The sequence below is a fragment of the Python bivittatus genome, unplaced genomic scaffold, assembly GCF_059951505.1.
Source record: "Python bivittatus isolate LINGU-HERP-01145 unplaced genomic scaffold, Pbiv_v1 ctg000480_np1212, whole genome shotgun sequence".
NCBI classification, from domain to species: Eukaryota; Metazoa; Chordata; class Lepidosauria; order Squamata; family Pythonidae; genus Python; species Python bivittatus.
Window position 1 is genome coordinate 29,394,047 of NW_028277075.1, and position 27,707 is coordinate 29,421,753.

Consider the following 27,707-nt stretch of genomic DNA (forward strand, 5'->3'; position numbering starts at 1 on the left):
CACTCAGACACACTGACCTTGGCTAAGTCTACAGGTAACCTCCAGTTCTGGATTCCACTTGCCATTCTTGCAAGTCAAATATTTGTAATCTCCTTTCAACAGGTAGCCTTTGTCACAGAAATACTCTATGACACTGTCAGATGTCAGTGGATCTTTGCAAGGTGTTGGGTGACATTTATAACCTCCATTCTCAGGTTTGGATGGCTGTGGACAGACTGCAAAGGAAAACAGAAACTGTGATTCCAGCTTTTAAGCAATAAATCCTATTAAAAGATATAATAAACCAGACCCACAGCACTACTGCATTTCAACAAACACCAAAATGCAACAAATATGTGCACTCTTGTCTTGCTACTATGAAGGAGATTAGTAATAAATGGTGGGGCAAAACCTCAATCTTCACCCCCAAAAGTGGTAATCTAATATACCCTGTAGCAGGTTCTATTTTTTTTAATGTATCTTGCTTTTAGACTGATAACTGAAAAGCCAGAAATCTTTCCTAAAGGAGCTGTTGCTGCTGAATTTTTGTTTGCAATCAATGCTTCTGGTGACCATCACAATTATCTGAACTCATTCCAGAGGTTTGTTGCACTAACAATATGCCCATTCAAAGTCACTAGGAAAATTCTCAAGTAACAGTAAGAAGACATGGCAAAGAATAAAAAGAGGACATGACAAAAAAGAAAGTTCTTAGCTGATACATTCACCTTCCATACACTACTGTGGGTATATATCGATAGCCCATTTTACAGTCTGTCACTTGTAAGCAAGTATTAACTGCTAGGAACAGAGTTAGTGAAGAGAACAAAATTCTAACTATGAATGAGCATTCAACAGATTTTGATATTGATTATGCTTATCCAGATCTTCCCCCAAGGCCAAGGTAAACAGGAATTTGAACTTGTTGTTTTATGTAGCTGAAAACATATACCTATCCTGAACAGCACAAGCCAGAACACAGTTGGTTTGGGGCAATTTTCAGCAGAAAAGGCAGGTGGTTGTAAAAGATTGAAATCCATTCATCCATGCTATTCCACTAATAATTCTCACCAAAACAAACAAACCTACCAATAACCAAGAATAGGTATTTACTGTATGCAGTTTGTTCTTCAGAAGACCATCCACAAATGATGATTTTTTTAAAAACCAGCAGCTCAAAGTAGACTATATCTATTCATAAGCTTTTTAAAGGTCCAAATAGGAAACTATTTTATTAATGCAGAGATAAAAACATCTGCAATAGTTCATAAATCCAGCCATCTCTGTTAGTTTGTCTAATCTTTCCTGCCCAGCCCAGCCCAGCCCAGCCCAGCCCAGCCCAGCCCAGCCCAGCCCAGCCCAGCCCAGCCCAGCCCAGCCCAGCCCAGCCCAGCCCAGCCCATTCTATTCTAGGAAACGTAGCAAAAACTTCCAGTGGAACATAAAATCTAACCACATATTGGAATGCAGGTCTATTTCTACAGAACCATTTAGCTTATTGTACCACTGATGACTTTTATATTTCATTATAAAAATACTTGTTTCAGCCTCATCTAAGCTATCACAACCTATAAATAATCTGACTACATATGTCCCATCTCACCTATGAAATTGAAATCATAACCTTTTCATACTAAACGAAGCTATTTTCCTCCTTGCAGAAATCTGAAAATGGCCAGATATTAACAGCCATCTCCCATCAATATTATTATAAATATGAAAATTCAGGTAACCTTGCAACAGTAGAAGCTAACAGATAATAAAACTCTGAAGAATTAAAAACCATCAATTACTATAAGAATAACGCCATAAAGCATCTTCTGGTCCATTAAAGGATAAATAGAGTGTAAGCATCATGTACTACAATAGAGGTCACCAGATGCATTAAGAGCTTTTTTGCACGGCAAGTATATATGTACCCCTGACATACAACAAGTCAAACACCCAATAAACATGGTTGTAAACTAGAAAATGTTACACCACATTGTATTTGCTAAGGTACCACCTGATTCTGTTGTTTTTGCTATAAATTAGTAAAATGGAATAACTTGCATTCCTCCATCTAACTCTCCTTGTCCCCTTGCATTTTCACAGAAGTTCAGGTGAATTCAGCATGGTAACATCTGTCCCAAAGTGTCACAATAATAGCTTGGATAGATGTAGCTCAAGCTGCTTTGTGATGAAATCAAAGATTTACCTAGAGATGTCTTTTTATGTACATTGTAATGAGCTTTAAATATAACTTGTTTTAGTTACTACTGCACTTTTAATGGGAATTTCTGCATTTTAAATTTATTTATTTACTTACTGTATTTATAAGCCAATCCAATCAACTAGGATTCCGATTACAGTAACCCATCTACTTAACAGACAAAATCGACTGGATCCAATTTCAGATAGTAACGCTTTACCCTGAACAATGAACAAAATCCACTGCTTAGCAGATCAGATACTCTTCACTGCTTCTGCTTACAATGGGTATTCACAGTTATAAGTAATGCAGTTTTGCTCATAAAGGAGTGTTTTTAGACTTAAAAAATCCCATTTGCCATTTAACAAACATTTGGCTTTAATGGACTCTTCCACACTGAGGGTGTACTGTAGTTTTATTCTGAACACTGAATTTACAGTAAAGAATCAAGTATTAGTTGCTCCACTGTGGTCTTCTTCATATTCAAAACTGATTGAAAAATTACTGTTTCTCTATCAAGAATGCATAATGAAGAAGAGTCTTCTTTAATAAACTAAAATGAATAAATGAGATCATACTCAATGAAAAGGGTTTGTCTATGTAATCATAGCTGTACATTTATGTAATTAGATTCAGTTACATACACAGGATAAAATGTGCCTAATCATTCCAGGCTTCTTTAAAACTTTTTTAAACAAAAGACATCAAAAGGGAAATAAAGACTAATTACAGTCTTGCGCCAATGCAATCACCAGCTGGAGATTCACAAAAAGCACAGAGTTGAATTACCTTAATTAACATGCAACACTAGGATTACCACGTGCTCATTAACCCTCTGCCACTAACACACCATGGAGGAAGCTATGCTAGACACAAAACTTTCTATTAAAATGTTTTTCTGTAGCATGTTTATCTTGACAAGTTAAGACTGTATTTTCAGCAATAGAGCCATCCTTTATAATTTCATATCTTATTATAATTGTGGAATGTGACAACAGTAACAATACTTTCAGATAAGTAACTTGGTAATAATTGTAAGATCAAATCTAGAAAGCCAATACTATATAGTCACATACAGAGAAAGAAAATGTACAACATTCATCTCAAATGCAAGCAATAGGTCAGTATAGACAGGCCTTTAAAAATATCTGAACCACTTGCCGGAAGAGGCACTTTCTGAACCAGCAAGAATTGCCTCTCTCCCAAATACTCTTTCCACCAGATCTCACTGAAGATGAAGTAATGTTATTTCCATTAAGTGTCAACAGGCTTTTAATGCTAAAGAAGAGAGAATAGCAAAAATGAGTCTCACAAGCAAATGTAGCAAGTGGTGGATATTTGTCTCCTTAGTAATTATTTGCAATGCCGAACAATTCTATTTAATGTAAATCCTTCCATATAAGATAATACATTGTCTAATGAGCTGTTTTTCCTTCTACCACCATGGATGACTTCTACATATTTAAAAATGAAGTACGGCAATGCAAACAATTGTTCCCATTAGGATGAGAGTGGTTGAGGAGATTATGTTATATGTCATAAAAAATGGAGAGAATATTGCTGGATTATATTTACTGAAGCCTCTATTGCTATTATAGAATGTGAACTGATTATCACTACAGTACTGAAAAGATGGCCCTTGGATTTCAAAGCAGGGTGAGTGAAGAGATGTTTATGAAGGCTTTGAGTTTTTCTCAGCACACTGATTTCCATGCTTATTATTTTTTGTTGTTCTACTCAATCCTTGTTCTGACATAGGTGATCGTTTACAGAATATTGACACTACTGCAGCAATGGGAGCAAGTTGGATGTGTATCACCATCTTTGAAACTCAAATTGCAGAACTGAGAGATGTATAGTTTCTGAAGTCAATGTAATAGAAGGAGAAGAAACTGGCACTGGAAAGGTAATGATTTGAAAACTTGGGTGTCTCGATGAAAAAAACTGGAAGAGCAGGATGAAAAGCTGCAAAAGACAGGGAATAGTTCTGATGGAGGCAGATGAACATCACAAAAGATTCTTTCAACTTTGCTTCCAAAGCACACCTGCACTTAACAGCTGCACACCAGAGCTGTTGCATCCTTCATTCATTTGTTTCCTTAGTAATCCTCAGACAACACTGGCAAGTCTCAACATTAACCTTCACTAAAAACAAAAGTGGTAAAAATTATGATAGATTCAGGGATTTTGTTGCCATGGCTACAGTAACACCTTTAACTACAATCTCAACATTTGATATTGCCAAGTTTTGAGTTACAACCTAATAATTAATAGGGATACCTAGTTAAAATTGAGGAGGAAAACATAGCTGGACTATATGGCCTAGTAAACAGAAATGAAACAGGAGAATGACTTGCAAGTTTCTACCAATTCAGTGATTTCTTAATTGGTAACACAGTCTTCAAACAACCAAAATGACATCTATATACATGGACATCACCAGATTGAGTACACAGAAATCAAATTGGTTATATTATTGGTACACAGAGGTGGAAGAACTCAGTTTTAAGAGCAGAAATGTGACTGGAACTGATTGTGGAACAGATCACAAACTGCTTATGTGGAAGTTCCAATTTAAGATCAAGTAGAACAAAGCCAACCAGTTTCCATGATATGATCTTGAGTATATGCTCATATTTTCAAGGAGAACATCAGGAATCACTTTGAAGTCCTGAGCCTCATTAACAGGAACTGTGGAATGAAATCAAAGACATTATTTAGGATGAATGTGAAAAGAGACTGCCAAAGATCAGGAAACAGAAGAAAATAAATTGTATGTCAGAAATGATGGCAGACATTGCACAGAAGAGAAGCCAAAGTGAAGAAAGACAAAGATCTCAGGAAGGAACTTAACAAAGTATTTCAGAGAGCTGTTAGAAGAGACAAGCAGTAGTATTATAATCACATCTGTAAAGACATCAAGATGAAAATAGACACAGAGAAACAAGGAAAATCTTCCATGAGATCTCTGAACTCAGAAGATAATTCCATACTTCAATTAGTATGCTAAAGGACACCAATGGACAGAGAATAACTGATTCAAAAGAGATTAAACAAAGATGGAAGGAGTATACTGAAATTCTGTACAATAGAGATATCAACATCCAAGATATCTTAGATTTTCCCTATTTACAAGAATCTCTAGTTCTAGAACATGAAGTTAGATCAGCACTCTGGTTATTACCAAGTTGGAAGGCTACAGGAATTGATGGAATATCTACAGAAATATGGCAAGCAATAGAAGATGAATCTGCAAAGATTCTAACCAAACTATGCCAGCAAATCTGGAAAACAAAACAATGGCCAATACATTGGTAGATATTAGTCTATATAACAATACCAAAGAAAGATTTAACACAGTGTGCAAACTATCATACAATATCCTAAATTTCACATGCTAGCAAAATAATGTTTAGGATTATCCAACACAGATGAGAGGCCTACATAGAAAGGGAGATGCCAGACATTCAAACTGGTTTAGAAAAGCCTGAGGAACAAGAGACATTATTGCTGATGCATGCTAGATAATTGAGAAAGCCAAAGAATATAAAAAAGAGGTCCATACATGTCTCATTTATTGTACAAAGGCCTTTGATAGTGTTGCTCATGTCAAGTTGTGGAATGTACTTAAGAAAATGCCAGAAAAATCCCGGAATATTTTATACTGTTCGTGCAAACCTATACATAGCAGAGGAAATCACAGTCTGGATAGAACATGGTGAAACAGATTGGCTTCAGACTGACAAGGAAGTGAGACAAGACTGTTTATTCTCTCTTTTTTATTCAACCTATATGTTGAATGTATACTGAGGGAGGCTGAACTGGAAGAAGGTGAGTGTTGTTCCAAAATTACAGAAGCATCCCTGTGTTACGCTGATGACACTGCTCTGATAGCTGAAAATGCAGATGATCTGGAATCTCTAGCAGTAAAGATCAAGGAACACAGTAGAGGGGAAAAAAACTGGGCTAAATTTAAATATTAAGACAACCAAGTTAATGACAACAGGTAGAACAACCAGCCTTAGAATTGGCAATGAAGATACTGAAGTGATGGATAGCTTCTGCCTTTTAGGATTGACTACCAACAGTAAAGGAACTAGCAGTCAAGAAATGTGCTACAGACTAGCATTTGGTACAGTAGCAATTGAGAATTTGGAAAAGATATTCAAATACCATGACATGTCTATACCTACAAGTGCAAATAATGATTTCCCTGTGACACTCTATGGAAGTGAGAGTTGGCTCTGAAGAAGCAGGACAGAAAGATTTACTGACATTTTTGAACTTTGGCACTGAGGAAGACTCCTGAGAATACCATGGATAGCTAAGAAAACAAGCAAATAGATCACAGAACAAATCAATCCAGAGTTCTCACTCAAGGCACAAATGACTTAGCTCAAATTTATCATATTTGGACATCTTATGTAAAGATCTGGCTCTCTTGAGAAGTCTACATGCTGAGAAGGGTGGAAGGAGAGATAAGAAGAGAACAACCAGCAGCAAGGTGGATGGACTCAATTACAGAGGTAATGGGTGCACCCTTGGATTATCTGAATGGCCAAATCATTCTGGAGAAGATCTATCTATGTAGTTGCTAAGAGTCAAACTGACTTGATGGCACATAATTAAACCTAGTTCAATTAATTAAAATTTCCATCATATTCATACAAATTTAGATTCCACTATTTTGTGCTAGTTTTATTTTATCCACAGTTGAATGTATAAGGTTTGCACAAAATCAACCTTACTTAAAACAATTTTTGAGATGCACTCTATTAGCTAAAATAGAGTAAGCAAAAAGAAGTGTGTTCTAAGAGAGCATTCACAAGGCTCTTGAACAAAGGAGTGGCTATTTCTTTCTGCTGCAGGATCAGAAAGAAATTAAACAAGATCACCATATTTGTTCTTGGGTCCCTACAGGGGAAACCAGCTGAATATGGGCAAGATGGAGCAACAAGAGTGCTAACCTATCTCCTAGAACAGCCTTTCCCAACCTAGTACATTCCAAATGTGCTGAGGACTATAATTCCCAGAATTCCCAATACATTCAGAGGATACCAGCTTGAGTAAAGAAACTTTTCAGAACACATATGCACCACCTGCAGGGCACTCTTAATGACTTACAGCAGAGTACTTGGGAAAAACAGCTTGCCTTCTATTTTTATATTGTATTATAGGTACTGTATGTTTCCAACACAAACAGCTCAAGTATCAGAAAACTTTTCCTCTTAAACTCACTTTTCTCATCCTTAAGTCTCTCAAACTGAGTGGAGGGAGCCCCTGGATTTTAAAAACACAAGGGAATTACATCCCATTTAAAGATGACACTAAGCTATCTTTTACAAGGGAACAGGATTTAGATTGATCAATTGTTAGAATGAGAGACTTTTGCAACTCTATACATACGCTATTAGATTGCTAACAGTTACACCCTGGAACAACTGAAATCATAGCAGAGCAGGTCTGAGTGGGCTCCTCACAATGCAGTGCATTGATCAGTCTTAAGACTATCACATGAAGTCATACTGTCTGACTGCTAGAAAAAAAAATCCCACTCAAAGCAGCCATTTAGTGTTTTAAGAAACTTTCTGCAAGATTTTATGCATCTTTACCACAGCCATAAAAATGAGAACCTATTCTTTCATTAAATGAAATCTCAGATTCTAAGGATTATACAATGTTTATCTGAAGATCATGCTTATAATTTAAGTCAGACTTCCCCAGCCTTGCACTTTTCAAATGGGCCAGACTACAACTCCTGACTCTGCAGTCAGTTGTATTGTTTGGGAATTGTAAGGGCTATAAGATGAATCATCTAGGATGGAACTTAAGGTATGCCAAAGATTGTCACCAGCACAACAGAAATAGCTGTTGCCGATGTTTGTGTCCTGAGACAACTGCTTTATCTCAATCTAGGCATTGGGGAAGCCTTGCATGGTCTTGCGAAGGGCCAGCAGCTGTCTCAGCCAGGCACACCTCATCAGCAGCAGGAGAAAGATGACAGAGGTCAGCTGGGAGCAGCAGTGGGTGGCAGGGGCGGTGGAGTGCAGGGTGGCCCAAAGGGCAGGGATGGGGAGGGGAGACAGATGGGTGGGGGGAGTTGAAGTGGAGGCAAGAGCAGCAGGGCAGGAGAAGTGTGAGGTCCTTGCCTAACGATGATGCGGTCCTTGCTTAGTGACCGCAACCTGGACTACCAGAATTGCTGACACTAAGTGGCATGGTCAGGGGATGTTTCGCCTAACGACCACTTTGGTTAGTGATGGAAATCCCGGTCCCAATTAGGGTCATTAAGCAAGGACTATCTGTATTAAAGAACTACATCTTTCTCTTAGTCTCTGCTCAGTGTTGAACCATTCACTAAGCATTTAATTTCTTCTCACACATGCTCTTCTTCCATCATATACTGCCTTTACTACATTTAGCAACAAACTTCAACTATAGTCATGGAAAATTCCATAATTCTATTTAGTTTATCATACACATTCACTGAATGAACAAACATACAATAAGCTTTTTTTCTCACATTCTTACACGTTTCAATGACCTATTGAAAAGTAAAAATTTGGTTTGTATACCTTCTGCCCAGTACGAAGCTACACTGCACTTTTTAATTTGGCTCATTGTCATTTTTCATATTCTTTTAATCAGAAAACTGCCAAACACCTTCCCAAAACTCTTAACAAAATTAGCCCTCTGCAGTTCTTGCATTCACTTTGGCTATCTTTTCCTCTGTACAGGTAAACAATAGCAATGTACTCCCAATCATGAGGTATGGATGGAATCTCATACACAGTTAAATAACTTGCATGGTTACTCCATAAGCAAACCCTATCTTAATGTTTTTCCAGTTATACTAGCTACGCTAGCTACCACATACCATTTTTTAAACATTCTCACAGTATTTATTTTTCAGGGATACTTAACCATTTGTAGCATTTGTTGAGTTCCATTTTTCAACATTTCACAATACTCCCATGCATATGTGTAAAATACTCCTCCCAACATTCACTCACTTTACATTCATGACAAAACATTCCACATTTTAAAAAATTCTATTCTCTCTGCAGAAGTTAAGGATATTCCTAGGACATTTTAATAAACACTGCATTACAAGCCCTTCACTGATAATTTTCAAAAGTAGTGAGAGTCAGTATGGTGATTAAGGATGTGGGATTAGGGAGACCAAGGTTCTAGGCCAGTCTTGTCCATAGAAACCTAATGGGTGGCTTGGGACAGCCACTTAGCCGTCACTTATCTCACAGGGATGATACTGTGGGAATAAAATGAAGGGAAATGCCCATCTAAGTTGCTGGGAGCTCTTGGAAGAAAGGTGATGTATCAATCTAACAAGCAAACATGTAAACAATAAAACTGGGAAGCATACTTCTTCACTGGCACCTTTATATCCATACACAGCAAGGTACAGAACTTCTGAAAAACCCAAAAGCCATCAACTATCTCAGAGCTATAGAAGACAACATTTCCATTGATAGAATAGAACTGTGATTTTTATATTTCCAAATGTTGCATTAAAGAGGATCTTATGAAGACTTGAAATGTTTGTCTTCTTTTAAACACTACCTTTCCCCACCTCTAATTTTTAGGAATTTGAAGAAGGCTCTGTGCAGACCACACACGCAGAACCTCATACAGAGCCTTCATGTGAGTGGAAAATAGCTAACATTTGAACAGGTGAAAAAACACATTAATTGGCAGAATACACTACTGGATTAAGCTACTGGCCTAGTAGATGAATGTTTCAGTGTTTAAAAGTTATTTCCATTCCACAGCTATATCGCAGCTACACTGAAAAGATGACTTAGAAAGTATCATTTTACCAAAGGTCCCAGCAGTACAGTGAAGATGGATATAAAGGAATATCTTTTAAGCTGACACTACAACATTTTTGCTCTCATCAAACAAACTGCAATAGTCAGAAAACTAAGCAATATTCAAAGTTAAGTAGAAATGCAGGGAGCAATCAGCTAATTGGTTTTGTTTACATATCAATTCTATAATTAAGATCTTATTTGACTTCATACAGAACAGCACATTACTTAATTGTAACTTGAGTGGCTATTTTTATATTCAATGTATGGATGATGGGACTGTGCAAACTCCCTGTCAGAATCTTTTAGAGCTGCTGGTGATTTTTGCCTCTAGAGCACATGCTCCTGAGCAGAGTTCTTATCTGTTCTCCCACTGTCTGAAGAATGTCTAAGCAGCCTTTGAAAAACCACAGTGTACCTTAAACAGAAGAGTCTGACAAGAGGATTGTAGGTTCGGTTATATGTGAATCAGTGTCAGCCCTTCAAGGTAGACCAAACTAGGAAACCAAAGTTATAAATGCTAATGTTATATTAACAGAATATTGCAAGTCTGAATACACTTCTCCCCTCCCTCCCTCCCTTTATCTTTGTGAGAACTAGGGAGGGTCCTGCCTGAGATGCTTTCTTAAATTACATTTCTGCCCTGGAATCAAGATTTCTTTTATCCGACTGTTATCTTGGTTGCAGTAATTCCTGCTGTTCATCAAGGTTATTCCTTCTGCCAATTGCAATCTGTTGAAGGAATGTAGAATATTCAGTTTGGAGGAAAGAAGACTGAGAGGAGACATAATTGCCAGGCTTGAATACATAAAGGGAAACCACAGGGAGGATGGCCAAGAACTATTTTCCATAGCCATAGAAACAGAAAAAACTGGTATAAATTCTGTGACACTGTGAATGCAAGGATGTCATTTAAGGAGCCACAGTTATATGTAAGGAATCTGTTTTTCTTTACTGTATATGGGCATCAAACATGTGGATAAATAGCAAGACTTATCTGAATGGAAGTAGGACAGGTATCCCATTACATAAGCATAGGTAAGAGAACACTCCTGCCAAGCATTACTTCCATCCTGCTTCTACTGTTGAAATGGTTATGTTGGATAAATGGGGAGGTTTCCAACCAAGCTGGAATCCTGCACAAGTCAAGGAGAGATATGCAAAAAAGAGCTCTGAAGAATCTGATGATCTGGTGGAATGACAGTAGATTTGTGATGGGGGTCTTATTTGGTAATCAAATAATCAAGATGTATCACTGATGGCATCTACTTCACAGACCCGTGTTAGAACTGGCAGCAAATAAAGAAGTGGCTTACACTAGGTATGTACAAAATGTCCTATACCAGAGAATTCTGAAACAGATTATGCCTACCTAATTTACTTGTACAGAACTTTCAGATCATCCCGAGAATGGCTAAATCAGTGTGGCTGGGCAGAGCACTGCAATGTTCTTCATTGGAATTGGATCCTTCCTAGTTCATACTATGGAAAGTCTGTGTATTCTCCAGTATTCCAATATTGTGATATTGTAAAATATCAAAAGAATGCTTCAGAGGCATAGCTGATGGATAAAAAAGGCAACATTTGAAGAGAGTAATGATTAAATAACTCTCACAATGAAATAATGACACCAGCTTAGGTTATTATCATGAAATAACCTAAGATACCACCTTAGGTAGGATATTATATCTGGTCAAAGTAATACTTTATTAAGATGACAAAGGCAATCTTTTAGGTCAACAAAGACCCATAGTTAACATGGAACTAAATACAGGCTTATTCAAAAAGCCGATAGGCAGCACGTTAAATAAACTCCAGGGTGGTATTGGCGGCTTCACAGGATTATATAGGTTGGATAGTTTTTCAACTAAATATATCATGAGTGGAAGAGGGAAAAAAATCAAGGGAAAATGACAAGTAATGAGAAAAAGATCAAGCACTTAGGAACCCAAGGATAACAACCAATATTTTGTTGTGGGTGGGACAGGTAGTGCAATAAATGTTCAAATCAGAAACAAATATGAAATGCTTAACCCACTTCAATATCAGCCTTGCTGGGTCAGGCCAAGGTCCATCACAGTTGTAGAGGAACACAGAGATAGCCTTAACAAAGGTATGCAACAGCTATTATAAGCATTGTTATGAGAAAGTAGACAACAACTCAGACTTGAGAAAGGAGAAGGCATGAGAAAGAGACTCAAAATAATCCTGCCTTGAGTGTGTGTGGTATAAGAGGGGGCAAAGGGAAACTCTGGCAGACTTTCAAGATTCTGTTGTTATATCCTATAACAATGAAGTACACTTGGGTAGTCTTGTAGTGTCTGTTTTCTGATCTGGCTTACCTTGCAGGGCTGACAATAGTCCAGCACTTATTTCTCACAATAGTTCACCAGTTGCTTCTGGGATCCTGACAAGCAGGAGATAGAGAAACGCCCTTCATCCACTGTTGCTCCACAGCAATTAATATTTGAAGTCATACTGCCTGCAACCCAGAGGTAACACTGAATCTTCAAGACCAACTGCCTTGAAAGACCAGTTCTCCATGAATTCTGAGAAGTGACAACCTGGGCAATTGATGGTAAACACCAAGGAATCTGTGGTAATAGCCTCCCATTTTGAACTGAATATAAGTTGATGAGTTGAGGAAGACTGTTAATGTCAAACCCAGGATTTCTGGGAACTTTCCTAGAGCTTTCACTACTGTCACTATTATCCATGATATCACATGGATTCAGATCACTGGAAGAAATGGATTTGAGGCTGCCTGCCAAACCTGAAAAACTAGTATCTTCACTGAAATAGCATTTTCACTAAGAAATGGATAGCTGATACACGTGAGGACTCTGCACTTTGCAGTCATTCTTATCTTTTGCATCTCATCTGAAGTCTTGGTCTGGACAGATCATTACTTTCAGAAGTTGGAGTCTCTATGTGACTATGGATTTAATATGACAACTTAGTGGATCTGACCTAGGCATTTTTATGCAATGTAAAGTATCTGGCTATAAGCCTGACTGTGCAAACGCTTTGGTGCTTTGCTAAAAGGGCATAAGTCTCACAAAGAAGGACCTTTGCTGTCTCTTTTAAGATGGGAAAGTAAGAAAACTCTTTTCTCCCAGAGGAAATGCTAGCAGGTTGATAAACAAGCCTGATAGTTTGAAATTGTTAAAGGAGATGACTGTCGTCAAGTAGCTCCATTACCCCACAACAGTGACTTCCCTTCCCTCATAACCCACAGAAGTTGACTGAGGCTTGGCTCTGGGTTTAATCTGGGGGGCAGCTAAAACAAGGGGATTTGGAAGGGATATTGAAAAAGGAATTTACATTCTTCCTCATGGACCTAATAAAAATTTTCCAGTCTCTTGGAGGTAAGCAGCTTTGCAGATGTCTGCCAGACATCTTTGGCATTGGTGCACACAAACCAGTACTTATTTTAAATTCACAGACACTTTTGCTGTAAAATAGAGTAGATGATCTATGTAGAATCTGGTATCCTCAATAGGCTGATTGATCCCTGACTACTTACTTTGGCTATGATAATAGAAAACAAAGCTTCAGAAGCCTCAGAATTTGACCTCAAACAATAGTCTTACAGATCAATGCCCATTTGTTACTCCAAGAAAGCTGAGGGAGCAGAAGAAAACTGAGCAGGCTTGGAAGCAATCAGCGGGGAAGGAAGAAGGTAAGGCAGCCTGAACTATCAGTTTTGAGGGCATAGTACAGAGGGTCCTGCTACCCTGTACCTGAAGTTCTGTATAATTCCTGTGTAACATACTACTAACAATATTTCATCACTTTACAGAAGATTGACTGTTTAACATAGTTCTGCAAAAAACAAAACAAAACAAAAATGATCAATACTCATTTTATTTTTCTATATGTTATGCTCTATTATGTTCTGTCTTTATCTTCTCCCTTGCTCTCTAGTGGCCACTCTCATGAATATCCTCAAATCCATAAAAGGAGAAAAAATATGGATGAAATACTGATTTAAACTACTGCAGAGTCTCACAGAGGACTTTCCAGGAGACTTCCCCCCTTTTAAAAATTCTTCTCCCAAGGGGAAGAAATCATTTTTTTTCCAGTCTGTTATAATTTCAAATCAAGGAAGAATTCACTAGTCATTAGTTAGACAAACCAATATATAGGACAATAAGCACAAAGTCACATTCCCATAATATTACACACATCTGATAAAGTAAATTGTAGTCCAAAAAGTGTATAATAATTTTATAATAATATGAGTCTAAATTATGGTCTTCCTTTTTGTGAAACCTGCATTGTTTGCGACTATAAGCATTAGATCCAGAATTGTTCTTCCACAAACAGAATGGCTACTTCCATTCACAGAGATACTGTGGATGTCCTCACTGGCAGTAGAGGACAGAAATAAATTCCCCCCTTTTTTCCCTGCAAATTTCAGTACCATCAATAATGCATTTTCAAAAGTTACCCCACCCTTTGTTAAATTCTTCCTTCCAGTGAAAAAGTAACAAAATCTTTCTCCTTCACCAATGCAGAGATATTCTTGATAAATGTAATTCTACATAACACTTTTATTAAGAAGGAGAAACATACTCAGTGTGTTTGCATCTTAAGCACTTCAAATATTGTAATATCTTGTTTGTGCTTTAGAACTGGGTATTAGGTAATACAGCATGAATAGGTTTTTGAGGAGAATTTATAAAACCTAGACATGGGATTATAAAACAGCCCTGAAAGCGACAGTTCCACTAGGATAAAATACAGAGGGGGAAAAATGTCTCTAATACATGGAAAAATGGGGATGGTGAGAAAAATGTTCCATTTTCCCCCCAAAGCTATCTCTTGCATTTCCTATTCTGTAACAAGCATGCATTCATTCTACAAGAGCTGCTGAAACATGTTAATGGCTGTTTTTTGTAAACAGATCAGTGTTCTAAATACATAATTCTAAGGACAAAGTCCATCATCCATTTGTCATAGTTTATATACAATGCAGCAGGACTAAGGCTGGATGGTATCAGCAGTTTAAGCCACTGTTTCCTACAGAATAGTATCACAAAGTCATTCAATTCAATGGAACGTATAAAGGTACATTCTGCTTTGGAAAACCATGCAAGCTGACTTTTCCTTTCTTTTTGTAAAATGCAATGGAAAAAGCATCTCCAAATGATTAAACCTACATTAATCTTAAAAGCTTTGGAATGAAGAATAAGAAGATAGCAGTGACTTGAATGAAACTGGTATCAGTAATAATATCTTACAGCAATGATTAGCTATCTGTAGATCAAAAATTGTACATAAGCTCAAAATATAAGCATTGAAGAAGTAATGTGGAATTTATAGCATGCATGTTGTTAAAAGTGACTTTCATTGGGAAGCTACACACATGTAACTTAATTTGACTCAAATGGAATTCACACAACGGCAAATAATTGTTAATTACTTTTGAAACTTTGGTCAGGAAATTCCTCTTCTACCTTCTTTATGGCAGCTCAGCTCTCAATGGGTTGTCCCAGATCATCAAATTCTGCATATTCCTACTCTTCAAAGAGAATATATCTCTGATTATGAAAGAATTGCAAAAGACTTTAAAGTCTTGATGTTAGCCTTATTTTGGGAACAGCTACTACCAAGCTTTTAGGTATTCACCATTCCACAGAATTTTGTATCACTATAGTATTTTAGTAATACAGATATCCAGGATAATTGGACAATTTTGATTCACCATGTCTCTCTTTTACTGTTTCATTAAGGAAATGCCTTATAGTTGTTTCCAGGCGAGGAATGGAGAGCTAAGACATCTCTGAATGAATGGAGACAATGACTACAGCTAAGACTGAAGAACCGGCAAGTAGACCGGTCCCACAGAACCTCTGGATAAGGAAAAGACAGGAGATAGCCCACTTCTGCTCTGGACAGCTGCTCCTCATTGCAAGACTGCAGGACAGTGGTTTCCCACAGGTCTGAGTGCCAGGAGATGAAGGGAACCATCATGCTCTCAACTGTGGCAGAGCCTTTTAAAGGACACTGAGTTCACTAATTCACTTTCTAATCATTTTCAGAAATTACCTATTCAACTACCTTAAGGATATTAGAGATCTTTAAAATGACAAGTTTGAAAAACCTGATGAGTTTACCTTCATTCTTGAATTTTAAAAAAATAACTATAAGCTTAAGAACTTAAAGAATTAGAAATAAATGGTAAAAAGCTAAATAAGTATCTGATTTAAGAAAGTTATAAATGAATTACGGGACCAGACAAACTTGGAACAATCGAATATTAGGACTTTTGCTATCAGATTTTGGAAATAATTATATAAGTAAGCAGCACATTTGTGGGAACCAACATGTTTAGTCTATTCTAAGTCAAAAGAGAAAACTGAGACTTTATGATTCAGAAATTGAGCACCAGACGGGACTAAAGATTCCAAGCAGAAAGGGAAAAGGGAAAAAAAAGTGAAAAGCTTGTCTCTTGTCTTTGGTCAACGCTGGAACTTGCAAAATGACAGAAAACGCTTTTACATTTGAAATACTTGAAGAGATGTTTGAAGAATGGGGTCAAAAAATAGCAGCTTCAATCTTGGCAATGATGCATGCTTCTATGAATAGATTATGTCCCAAAAATATTAAAGAACAAATTACTGATGCGAAAGAGAACACTTTGGAAGATTTATGAGATAAAGAGATGAAACAAATTTTGCCTGATGCAGAAAGATGAGAACATAAAGAATTTGCAGAAGTACTGGAAAATTAAAAAAAAATTATAGATTATAAGACAGAGAAAACAACTAAAGTAGAAATACAAGTGACAAGCCAAGAAATTGACCTGGATAAGGACTTTTTACTGGACTTACAAAAGAAGTTGGTTAAAGTCTTGAAGAAATCTTCGAGATGGGAAAAAGAAAAATGGAAGAGATAAAAAATCCTATGACAGCATCTGAATGAACTAAAGTTTAAGATTGTCAGAAGCAAAAGGAAGGAGTACAAAGTTGATCAAGGTTAAAGAAAGACATTTTTAATCTGGGATCCCTTTATGGACTTTTTGCTGACATTAGGACTGAAGTATTAATGATTTATGGATTTGCGTATGGATAAGGAGTAGGTTATGGGAAGAAGAGAAACCTGCATGTAATATAATAGAGTGATATTTTATTAAGTTTGTTTGTACTTATTGTGAAGATCAGAAACTACTTCTTTAAATATTTTTTTTCTTATTTTCTTTTTCTTTCTTTTCTCTATTTTTTCTGTACACCTTTTATTTTCTTTTTTCTTTACTTTTCCTTCTGAGTTTAGTTTTTATTTCTATTATTATTATTATTAAAAATTTCACTTAAAACTATTTTTTTTAAAAAAGGAAATTCCTTATAGTATGACCACTGATAAGTACTATTAGATCTTTTCTGAAACCAGTCTATTCCAACAGTGTCTACTGAAATTCCCAAACTTCTTATGCCACCAAAAATTTATTTCATTCAGTGAGCATCTGGTAGGATTCTTCATAATTCTGGTGGCATCAAAATAAGAAGCCATCAAATACTCTTGTATTGTTTTGGCATCCCAGAACTAAAGCTTATCTGAAATAGTTCATCAAAGCCTTATGTCTCTAAAAATAATGTCTCCTTTGTTGACCTTCACACCTTGCAATTTCATGGGCACTTCCATATAACTTTCTTGGCAACAAAACAGACATCATTTGCCATTGTCTACTTCCAGCAGGTTTTCCTGAATACTCAGTTTAGCTTGTAGTCCTGGGATTTACTCATGATCTCCCATCCAGTACTAACTAGGTCCACCCTATTTAGTTATTTGACCATCCAAAGTCAATTGATGATGCCACCATGGTCTTATGTCTATCTGTTTTCTAAATATTCCCATTAAGAGGATTTGAAACACAAATAAAACAAGGACATTATTAAATAAAGTCCTTACCCACCTATTACCTACCACTCCACTCTCACACATTCAGTAGCTTTCATGGTGAAAATGTACAAAAATAAACTGCTATACAAGGGAAAAAAAGCATTTTCCCAAGAAAACTGACAAATTTGGTATTTATGTGGTACTCAAAACCTTATGCAGATTCACTCATTAGGTTACGTGGCCCAAGTTCTTGCTGCAGGTCAACTTTGCTGCTTATATACCTAGAACCTTCAACTTCTTTCTGAACCTCAACTAATTCCCAACAGACTCTATTCCACTGAATTTCTCCACTCAGCACCAGGGGGAACCTCTAAAGCCAATCTTCTTTCTCATGAAGAAACCTTTTCTCCCCCCCTACAGTGTATCATTTTCCTGCAAGGAATTATGCAATATATACAGGAGCTTATGAAAACTATGCTGATGAGCTCTTGAATGAGTCATCTATATTCAGGTGGAGTGATTATTATCAATACTATTGTGAAGGAACAATCTTGATTGTAGATATTGCAGCTAATTTGGGGCATTTCAACCACTTGATTATGTGCCAACAAGTCAGTGCCAACTTTTAGTTGGCCACACAGATTAACCTTCTCCAGGATGATCTGTCCCCAATGGGGCTGTTCAGGTCTTCCAATGCTGTTTCCATCACTGCTATAATCAAGCCCATCTACCTTGCTGCTGGTCGTCCTCTTCTCTTTTCATCTTTCCCAGCATTATGGACTTCTCAAGGGAGCAGGATCTTCATACAATGTGTCCAAAATACAGTAATTTAAGTCTGGTCATTTGTGCCTCGAGTAAGAACTCTGGATCGATTTGTTCTATAATCCATTTACTTGCTTTCATGGCTATCCATGGGAGTCTAAGGAATTCTACCCTGTTTCTTCAAAGTCCAAATTTCATTTCCATTATAAATATATTATACATATATATTGTCAGGCCTAGCCCAAGGAACTCCAAGAGACCATGTAAATTCAGTCCAGCTATGTTTATTAGCTACAACCTCTAGCAAGAATCTTCCCAGACTGAAACCCCAGCTCCCAAGTAATGCCAGCCACATTGTGAATTCCTCAGGGAGGTGCCAGTCTCATCCTCTTGTATCTCTCACGCTCCTCAGGAGATGTAAGAAAATGTTTTTCTCCCTGAGCCTGGCCTTCATAATTCCATTCCATCACATATAAGTATGTGTGTGCGTGTGTGTGTGTGTGTGTACGGATGGTTTTAGGACAACCCATAGTTAAGAATGGAGCCTACTGTAGCAAAATTCAAGTTAAATACACAATGGTTTGAGTCAATTACATAATACTACTTATACAGTATTATACAATAACACTGTTCCGGCCTACAAACAAATTCGACTTAAGGACAGACCTTGGGAATGGAACTCATTCTTAAACTGGGGACTACCTGTACAGTGTGTGTGTGTGTGTGTGTGTTACATAATATATACATATATACAATATAATCCTAAAAAATTCTCCTGCTGTTAAGATTCTTAGCATTATCCTAAATGTTATCTACGTAAGAGTGGATAATTCTAATCCATCTCTTTCCCATGACATTTTCCTCCCAATCCATTGGACAATGAGCTTCTGGCAGGGGAGTTCTGAAAGGAAACTTAGAGACTTATAAAAGATGGCAACAAATAAGTTCCAGAAGGCAATGCAAGACACACTGCCCATTGCATCTAGTTTCTGTAGTAGAAAGTAAGGAGCTCTTCACTGCAAAGACATGCTGAACCCTACTATGGAATACCCTCATCAGGCTCAAGACCTAGCAACAGCAACAACGACAACAACTTTCGTTTACTACCTTTCTGAAGTAAGTGAATTTATATGGGGGAAGATAAAGAAGTATCCTTGGAAACAGTATTTGGAAGGAGGGTAGGGTTTGCTCCATGCAGTCCTACTGACTCTAGCCTCTGGAGTGTGTGCATGGAAATATTTTCACCTTTACCACAATTGGCCTGCCTTGTAAAACTTAATGATATGCGTTGGTATTACCTACATAGCAGATTCTCTGGATCACATGTAGCAAATAACAAGATCCACCCTTAAATATATAGAGTAAGTGGTTGTTTTAATACAGGATTTGAAAATGTGTTTTCCTCAGTATATCTAATGCCACAGTCTTGTATCCACACTCTTACTCAAAAAGGTTAGCCTTGTCACTAGCAGAAATCAGAATCTCCACTTCATGTACAAGCATGCAACCCAGAGAAAACACCCCCACCCCCAAATGCTGATGAGTACACACGTTTTTTTAAAAGTATGCAGCTGCCTTAAACGATGGCTTGGTTTGGTTCATGAACCTTTTAGACAAGAACCCATTTTTCAAGAGTTGTTGTTAGTTGCCCTGAATTATTGTAGAGAATGATAGAAATATGCTTGAAACAGATAGGAAGAATTTTACTTACATGAGTCCAATCCTTCCACCATACAGGAACTAAAGATAAAGAATGGAAAAAATATCCCATGACTGATCAAGGCAAGCAACGATGTTGTCGTGCTCTTTGCTCCTACCATTCCATGGCACATCTTTTAGACACCAAAAGTTTTTAATGTTTAAGGTGTGTTGGTGAGCCCAATTTTACCTACAACAAAAAGAGAAAAATAAAGGTTAGATAAAACATCCATAGTGCAGAAAAGAAAAGAGAAAGATCATCAGAACATTTTGAACCCTTGGAAGTGGATATGGCCCTGTCTTGAATTACACTGGGATGGTGAGGAACGCAGCAAGATAAAAGAAATATTTCAAAGAAACACAGAAAGAGCTAGGAATCCACAAAAAAAGCAACTATCTTATCTGAATGTATTAGGCAGATTGTACATAAACATTTTTTTTTTAAGTGGAACTTGGAAGACTGATTTTGTTTTGAAGAAACAAGTAGTTGTCACAAACCTGCCTTGTCTCAAGCCTTTGCTGAACCAATTTTGCTTCCGTCTTTAAAAAAAACTCAATGAGACAATTAGGATTAATAAATCAAAATCCTTCATGAGCCTCCTGGAAAGAAGAGAAAAGACTGATGGCAAAGCTCTCAAGAGAAAGAAGTGTGCAGATATATGCTACACGGAAGAAATGACTGTATACAAGAGGTAACCAGGCAGTAATCAAGCTGAAGTATCAAAACATCACAACTATGAATTCCAAAAGGATATAGCTATTTAAATTCAGGGAGTGACATCATTCCTTCTTGCCTAATGATAATTAGATACAAGCCAATGGTGTATGTCACCTTCTATATTCAGACATGTCCTAGAGTAGTATTTCTCGACTTCAGCAACTTTAAGATGTGTGGACTTCAACTCCCAGAATTCCCCAGCCACCCATCCTCCTAGTTGGGGAATTCTGGGGAGTTGAAGTCCACACAACTTAAAGTTGCTAAGGTTGAGAAACACTGTCCTAGAGTAAAGAGCTTCAGGTAGCCAATCATGTATTTCACACAACTGTAAGTAATGCTATGATGACTTCTTTTGATAACCAAAACTGTATGTCAAATCAGAGAGTTATTTTCTTAATTATTAAATATGCACATTGGTCTTCTTTCAAATACTGTGATATTGTAAAATAGACAATCTCCGAGGAGATGGCACCAATCTGAGGACCTGCTGAAACCTAACACCAAGAGGATGCCAACTGCTGCCTAGGGTTGTCAGATGACATTCAACCCAAGGGAGCTCGGGCAAGAGGAAAAGAAGAGACTTTTTATCTTGCTTGTGGAACCACTAAACTGCAGGTTCAGATTTTTTTTTTTTCTAAGAATGAGGAATGTAAGATCAAGGAAAGTTAAAGCTAATCTCCAAATGATCTATTCAAACCAGGCAATGGGGATTTTTTCCCCTCAAGCAATCATTACAATTCTAATGTAATTATATATAAGCAAAAGCAAGGTGATTTCTGCCTTTGTGGGAAGAAAGATGGGAAAAGGCTAGGAATTCAGGGAGTTGAATTTTTTTCACAAGAAAAGGAAGAAAGCTAGGAATCTACAGCAAACAGAGAGCCTCTTTATTGATATTATCTCCCATCTCCACTGTGAATATTGGTCAAGAATTAAATGACTCTTTTAAAGACACACATTTTCAGAATATGCTCAGTGTGGTTTCCCCTTTTCACATATACTAAATAAATCATGATTTTGCATACATTTTCATATACTGAATTCCAGGGGAACCACAGTGGGGGAGGAATGCTGTCTTCATGCTTTGGGTTTGGCTGGCCAGTATGAGAAGAGGATGCTACTAATGTTTTTATATTCTCCAACAGTGATTAAGTAGAAGCAAATGAGGAACTATAGATAATAATATTACATGGAAAGACTTTCAAAAGTCTTGTTATTATCTTTGTTTGTTTCAACTCTAAAAAAAAGAAAAGAATTTCCATGGGTGGTTCACAACCATGTGTGCCATATCCTTCTCAACATGATTCTTTTCATGTTCTGAGTGCATGAATCTGATTTGAATTTTTTTATCCCACAGTATAAGTGTCTACTTTTGCAGACAATAAATAAAATAAAATAGACGAACAAATAAATAAATAAATAAAATATCACGTGCTGTTCTAAGTAAGCCACATGGGTATAATTCACAGATTCCCAAGCCAAAGAATTCCCCTCCAAGCAATTCAAGATTATGAGAACAGCCCAGCATGAAAAAAGAATTCATCCCAGAGCTACAAGGACAATTTAAACAGAGTATGACAATCCACCAGGTTAGTCTGGAAAGCTATTTTTTAGTTCATAGATACTGCTTAGCTTTAATTGACTATAATTCTTGAAATAAATATTTATCAAACTTATATACTGTGCCTTGTACAACCCATAACATTTCTAAGGGAAAGCATCATGAAAAGGTCTGCAAGCTAAGGTCCTGGTTTTGAAAATTTTAGGTTGCTGAACAAATAGCATGATGTGGTATGCTACTGTAACACAGCGCTTCTCAAATTGTGGACCACAAGCAAATTCAAGAAAGGTTGTAAATTGGGGGGGGGGGGGGGCTGCTGTCAGAATTTGCTTACACTCTGATTAGATAGCCAGAGCCAGTTCTGACCAGGCTTACTTCAGCTGCGCCTGGACAAGGAAGCAGTAGCACTATCAACACACTCTCATTTTATCTCAACTTACCTAGGCTTACCTAAGTGAGCAGCAAACCCACAGTGAGCAATTTGTCACACAGAGTCAGAATCACCTGCCAATTACAGTAGCATTGCAATTGGGTGATAGATTCCAGCAAGCTGGTGACTTCCAAGGGGGCATCTAATATATCAGTGATTTTTTGTACGGCTGTGGAAGTGAAGTTCAGCATTACTGGTGATACTGAAGTTCAATGTTTTTATCCATTATTTTAGATTTCCAACTTTCAAAAATGAAGAAAAAACGATTAGGTCATAAAAGGCAGATCTCTCAGGAAAGTCTAAGTTGCATGCAGATATGCAGACAGAACACAGGCTGGATCAGGCTGTCACAGAGGACCTCAAACTTTAATATGTCAAAATTCTCCTGGTGCTCTGTGGACGAACTATATGATTCATGAGCAAGCTCTTTCTTAAGATTTTAGCTCAACATGGGAAATGTTCTACAAACAATTACAGATATTGTGAATTATATAAAAACCAAGCCTGGGTGCTAAACATATTTCTTTAATATTTTACTGTGAGTTAAGATGGTAAATATTTTGAAATGTGTTTTCGAACTGAGAAATGAACTTGATCAGCATTTAGCTGAGGAAAGGTGCAGTATTGCACACATATTTATTGACTGTGATTTTAATGTGCATTTAGCATATTTAAGTGACATTCTGATAGGTGGAACATTTTGAATTCCTAACTACAAGGTGCTAATAATATCCTTCAATCCAATGACAAAAATCATTTAAACTTCAACTATGGAAGAATGAACACAGAAAAGGCAAGTCTAGAGATGGATCCTAATTTGAAACAATGTACTGAGACAGTAACCCACAAATTTAGTGAAGCTTTTTTATTTCAAGTCACCTTTCTTCTCAGAAATTAGACTTTCAGAACTATTCTCAAAAGTGGAAACAGAAAAATTTTACTACAATATTAGGCAGGATACTCAATTCGGCCAAGGAGACCAATTTATCATAATTACCAAACTCCCTCATCAATGAAGTTACCAAAAAAAATGGATGTATCAAGTGCACTTTTGACTCATGCAAGACAAGAATATGAGTCCATAATTGAGTTCAGACATTCACCCGACTTCATAAAATATTGTTTATGAACCTGGAGGCAAGTCATAGACACAGATCTCCTTGCTTCATTCTCCTAAACATGGGTACCATTATGCCAAAGTACCCTGTTGTTTTTACTCTGCCTTAATATCACTTAAATCAAGTAATAATCTTATCCTGGATTTTTCTGCACATTGCAGAAGGGTGGATTAGATTATCCTTGTGGTTCTTTCCAATTCTCCAATTCTATTACTCTTGTCCTGATTTGCTAACTGGAATTAAGACCAAGTTTCCTAATTTGGATGAATATAAATTCATAATAATTCAAGCTTGAGCTTCTACATAGAAAAAGGAACTTTGTTCTTATATATGATAACAGCAGCAAGGCTTTTATATGCACAGAGATGGAAAGGTACATTACCTACAGTGGAAGAACGGATGGTGAAGTTGATGGAGTTGGTTGAGATGGCGAAATTGACGGCTTTGATTTGAGAAAAGACACTGTGTAATTTTAATGTTAACTGGCAACCTTTTTTGGACTTTTTGTGGGAAACAGAAAAAAATGAAATTATGTTGTATGGATTTGATGATTAGGAACAAAATGGGTAAACGGAAATAATGAAAGTTACGTTCTAAACTTAGAGGAAGAGTGGGATGTATACTGCTACTTATATCTGTTGTGAAGAGGGTCAGAAGTCAATTCTTTGCTTTTCTTTTTCTTTTCTTGTTTTTTGCATTTTGATCTTGACTATTCTTCTAATCTTTCTTTTTACTTTCTTTCTTTAATATTACTTCTTGTTAGTTTTTACTGTTTCTGTTTTAAAATTTAATGTTATTAAAAAAAAGAAAAAACAAACACACCCAAAAGAGGAGAAAGAAAAGAAGTAGAGCTTCTTCATAAGCTATGTTTTATAAAGTTTTAGATAATAAAAAAATCAAACTATGCCTTAAATAAACCTTATTTATTTATTTATTTACAAATTATCTGGTGGTAGAAAGCTTGAAGTTTCTCCAAAATGGAGAAAGCATGCATCTCCATGTTGGAGAAAGTTCATGTAAAGGCTGTGATAAGTGAGAGGGGAACCAGTGATTCCCAGGCCAGAAATAATCTATGTAAACATATGCCAACCATCAAGAAACTAGCCAAGTATTTGTCAACTTGGAACCCATGAAGAAAAGGTCTCTCTCTCCCTCTCTTTCTCTCTCTCTGTCACACACACACACACACACACACACACACATGAGACTTCTTTGTACTATGGAGGTTAATCAACTGTTGAGTTAAAGTTTCATTCTTTAATCTAGTCAAGTTGTGTCTGAGAATCTTCTGCCAAGTATTGAATAATGTCTGAAGAACTGTAATTTATGCTGAACTCTGGCAGAAAGCGTGATGGTTCAAGCTGTAAAATATCCTTGATCATTATGACAGAGATTATGGGAGCTGTAATCTAACATTAATTATGTGCCATCAAGTTGTTTTTGACTCCCAGTGACCACATAGACAGACATTAGTCTGATATATAGATAAATAATATATAGATAATTTATAATATATACTGTAGATAATATAGATAGGTAATAGTCTAACATACGTGGAGGGTAATCAGGTGGTGAAGGTGGCCTAAGGCAATGGGTCAATGGATCAACTCTTTGTACAGGAAGAAAACCAGATACACATACAAGTTTCTTCAGAACTCTGGACTGTACTAATTATGGCAAATATATTTAACAAAAAGACACTGAAGCTTCACAACAACTGCTTATACCACATAAGATTAAAGCCACAGTCATTTTAGCATATTCAAGAGGCAAAAACCTTGAAGTAGGCTAATGGAAGAAAGACTAGCTCAAACCAGGCTACTTTCTAGGAGTTTATTTTAGCAGTTGGATCAACTGAATTTAGTTTAAAGCTTCCTGAAAATGTGAATGTAGAACTTAATTATTACTCCTGTAAGTTATATTTCTATGTGCTTAAGATATCCTTTATAAAATCTGTGGCAAAACGATCTTGCTGCTCTTTCTGTAAGCCTTGATAAAGAGTTTCTACTTTGGACACAGTCTCCCAAATCTCTGGAAAGAGTTATAGAGGAAAGAAGCAATAAAAGGGAAAGAGACCCTGCATTTAAAAACTTAAGATTTATTTATTAAATGTACCAATCACTTTTCACTGTTAAAAGCAAGGTATAAAACACAATGAAACAATAGAACCAAATAAAATTTCAACCATTAAAAAAGCATATAAACATGACAACTGTTCAATGGCATCAAGAAAAGGCACAGCAACACAAAGACAGCTTAAGGCCCGATGAAAAAAGAAGTCTTCCGAGGTCACCCAAAGCTTACTTGAATCAAAGCCAGTCACAACTGAGTAGAGAGTATGTTCCACAATTATGAGTGTTACTTCACTTGATGCTAATAGTGAGGGAGGGGAAAGGACACGTGGCACACTGCAAGAACCCAGCTAAAAAAGCTTTTTGAAATCTTACTGGGAAAGGGTGAGTGGATGAAAAGGATGCTAGGCTTGAGTCAAAATTACAATTTTTAGCAGCTAGGCACATAATATAGTGTTACTTGAGATTTGTGGAGAGCAAATGTAAACTGTCTAGGTATCAGCATCAACTTCCAAGGTGCTAAGATTTGATCAGATACTTGATATTTTTCCAACAGGGAACAGTATTTCACCAATTTGCAATTAAATACTTTTATGGCAGTTTTTCTCTACCCGGCATCTTCCAGATGAGCTGAACCGAATCAGGCTATATGCTTGTTGTGTTGTGTGTTGTGCTGAAGAAGCCAGCTTTACATCATTAGTTATCCTAAGCTCAGGGCTGGCAGCTTGATGTCCTCCAGATATTTTGGAATACCTACCATAAGTTCCAGGCACTGTGGCTGGGGATACAGGGACTTTTACTCCAAAATATCTGTTTGGCACCAGGCTGGGGAAGGCTGCCCTAGTCATCTGTAGGTTAGTACAACTGCAACTGCATTAGATGGAAAGGACTTTTCTTTTTTTTTTCACATTTTGATGCATGCATTTTGTGGCTTGCTTCCTGGTCCAAGCAAAAAAAAATAAATAAAAAAAAATCAGGCAGCTGATAAAAAATGCTGACCCTGGTCAACCCAATAAATGGTAAAAACCAACCAATAAGGCTTAAAAAGACTTTTAAGATCATGAGTTCCCATGGCCAAGTACAATGTGTCATTTTAATATTTGCCTAACAATGCTGCCCCAAAATAAACAAATCAGAGTCAATTTCTAACAGCCAGCAAGAGTCCCTTTGAAAATGTTGTCTTCTTCAAGTGATCCTTTTAATAGCAAGAGATCAGCAGATTTCTTTTTGTTTGGAAACAATGCTTTTTTGCTTTCAAAGTCATGGAGAAAGTATACAGTTAAGCTATTGCTACTAATGTTTTCCCCATTACTCAAGAATGCACTGTAGTTTCTTGGTCACAAATAACTCTGGAGAAATGAATTTAACAATGTACAGGAATTATTTACCAAAGCATCTTATGAACTTTCCTTCATGGAATAATGTTTGTCAGTTTAGGTAATGTTTGGCAATTAGAAGAAAAAAGGGGAAACATAGAATATTTCAATTAATATAAGTTCCACAATTT

At 36.8% G+C, this 27,707-nt stretch overlaps 1 protein-coding gene across 2 annotated transcripts in view; it reads right to left on the reverse strand.

The window, feature by feature from the left end:
* Positions 1 to 27,707, reverse strand: part of SUSD6 (sushi domain containing 6) — a 72,337-nt gene that overhangs the window by 22,940 nt on the left and 21,690 nt on the right. For both annotated transcript variants that reach the window (XM_007436726.3, XM_007436725.4), the window contains exons 2-3: positions 20,318 to 20,494; positions 18 to 215 (exon numbers count right to left, since the gene is read on the reverse strand). In XM_007436726.3, the coding sequence (XP_007436788.2) occupies positions 18 to 215; positions 20,318 to 20,438 (319 nt within the window). In that variant the 5' untranslated portion in view covers positions 20,439 to 20,494. The remainder of the gene's footprint in view (positions 1 to 17; positions 216 to 20,317; positions 20,495 to 27,707) is intronic.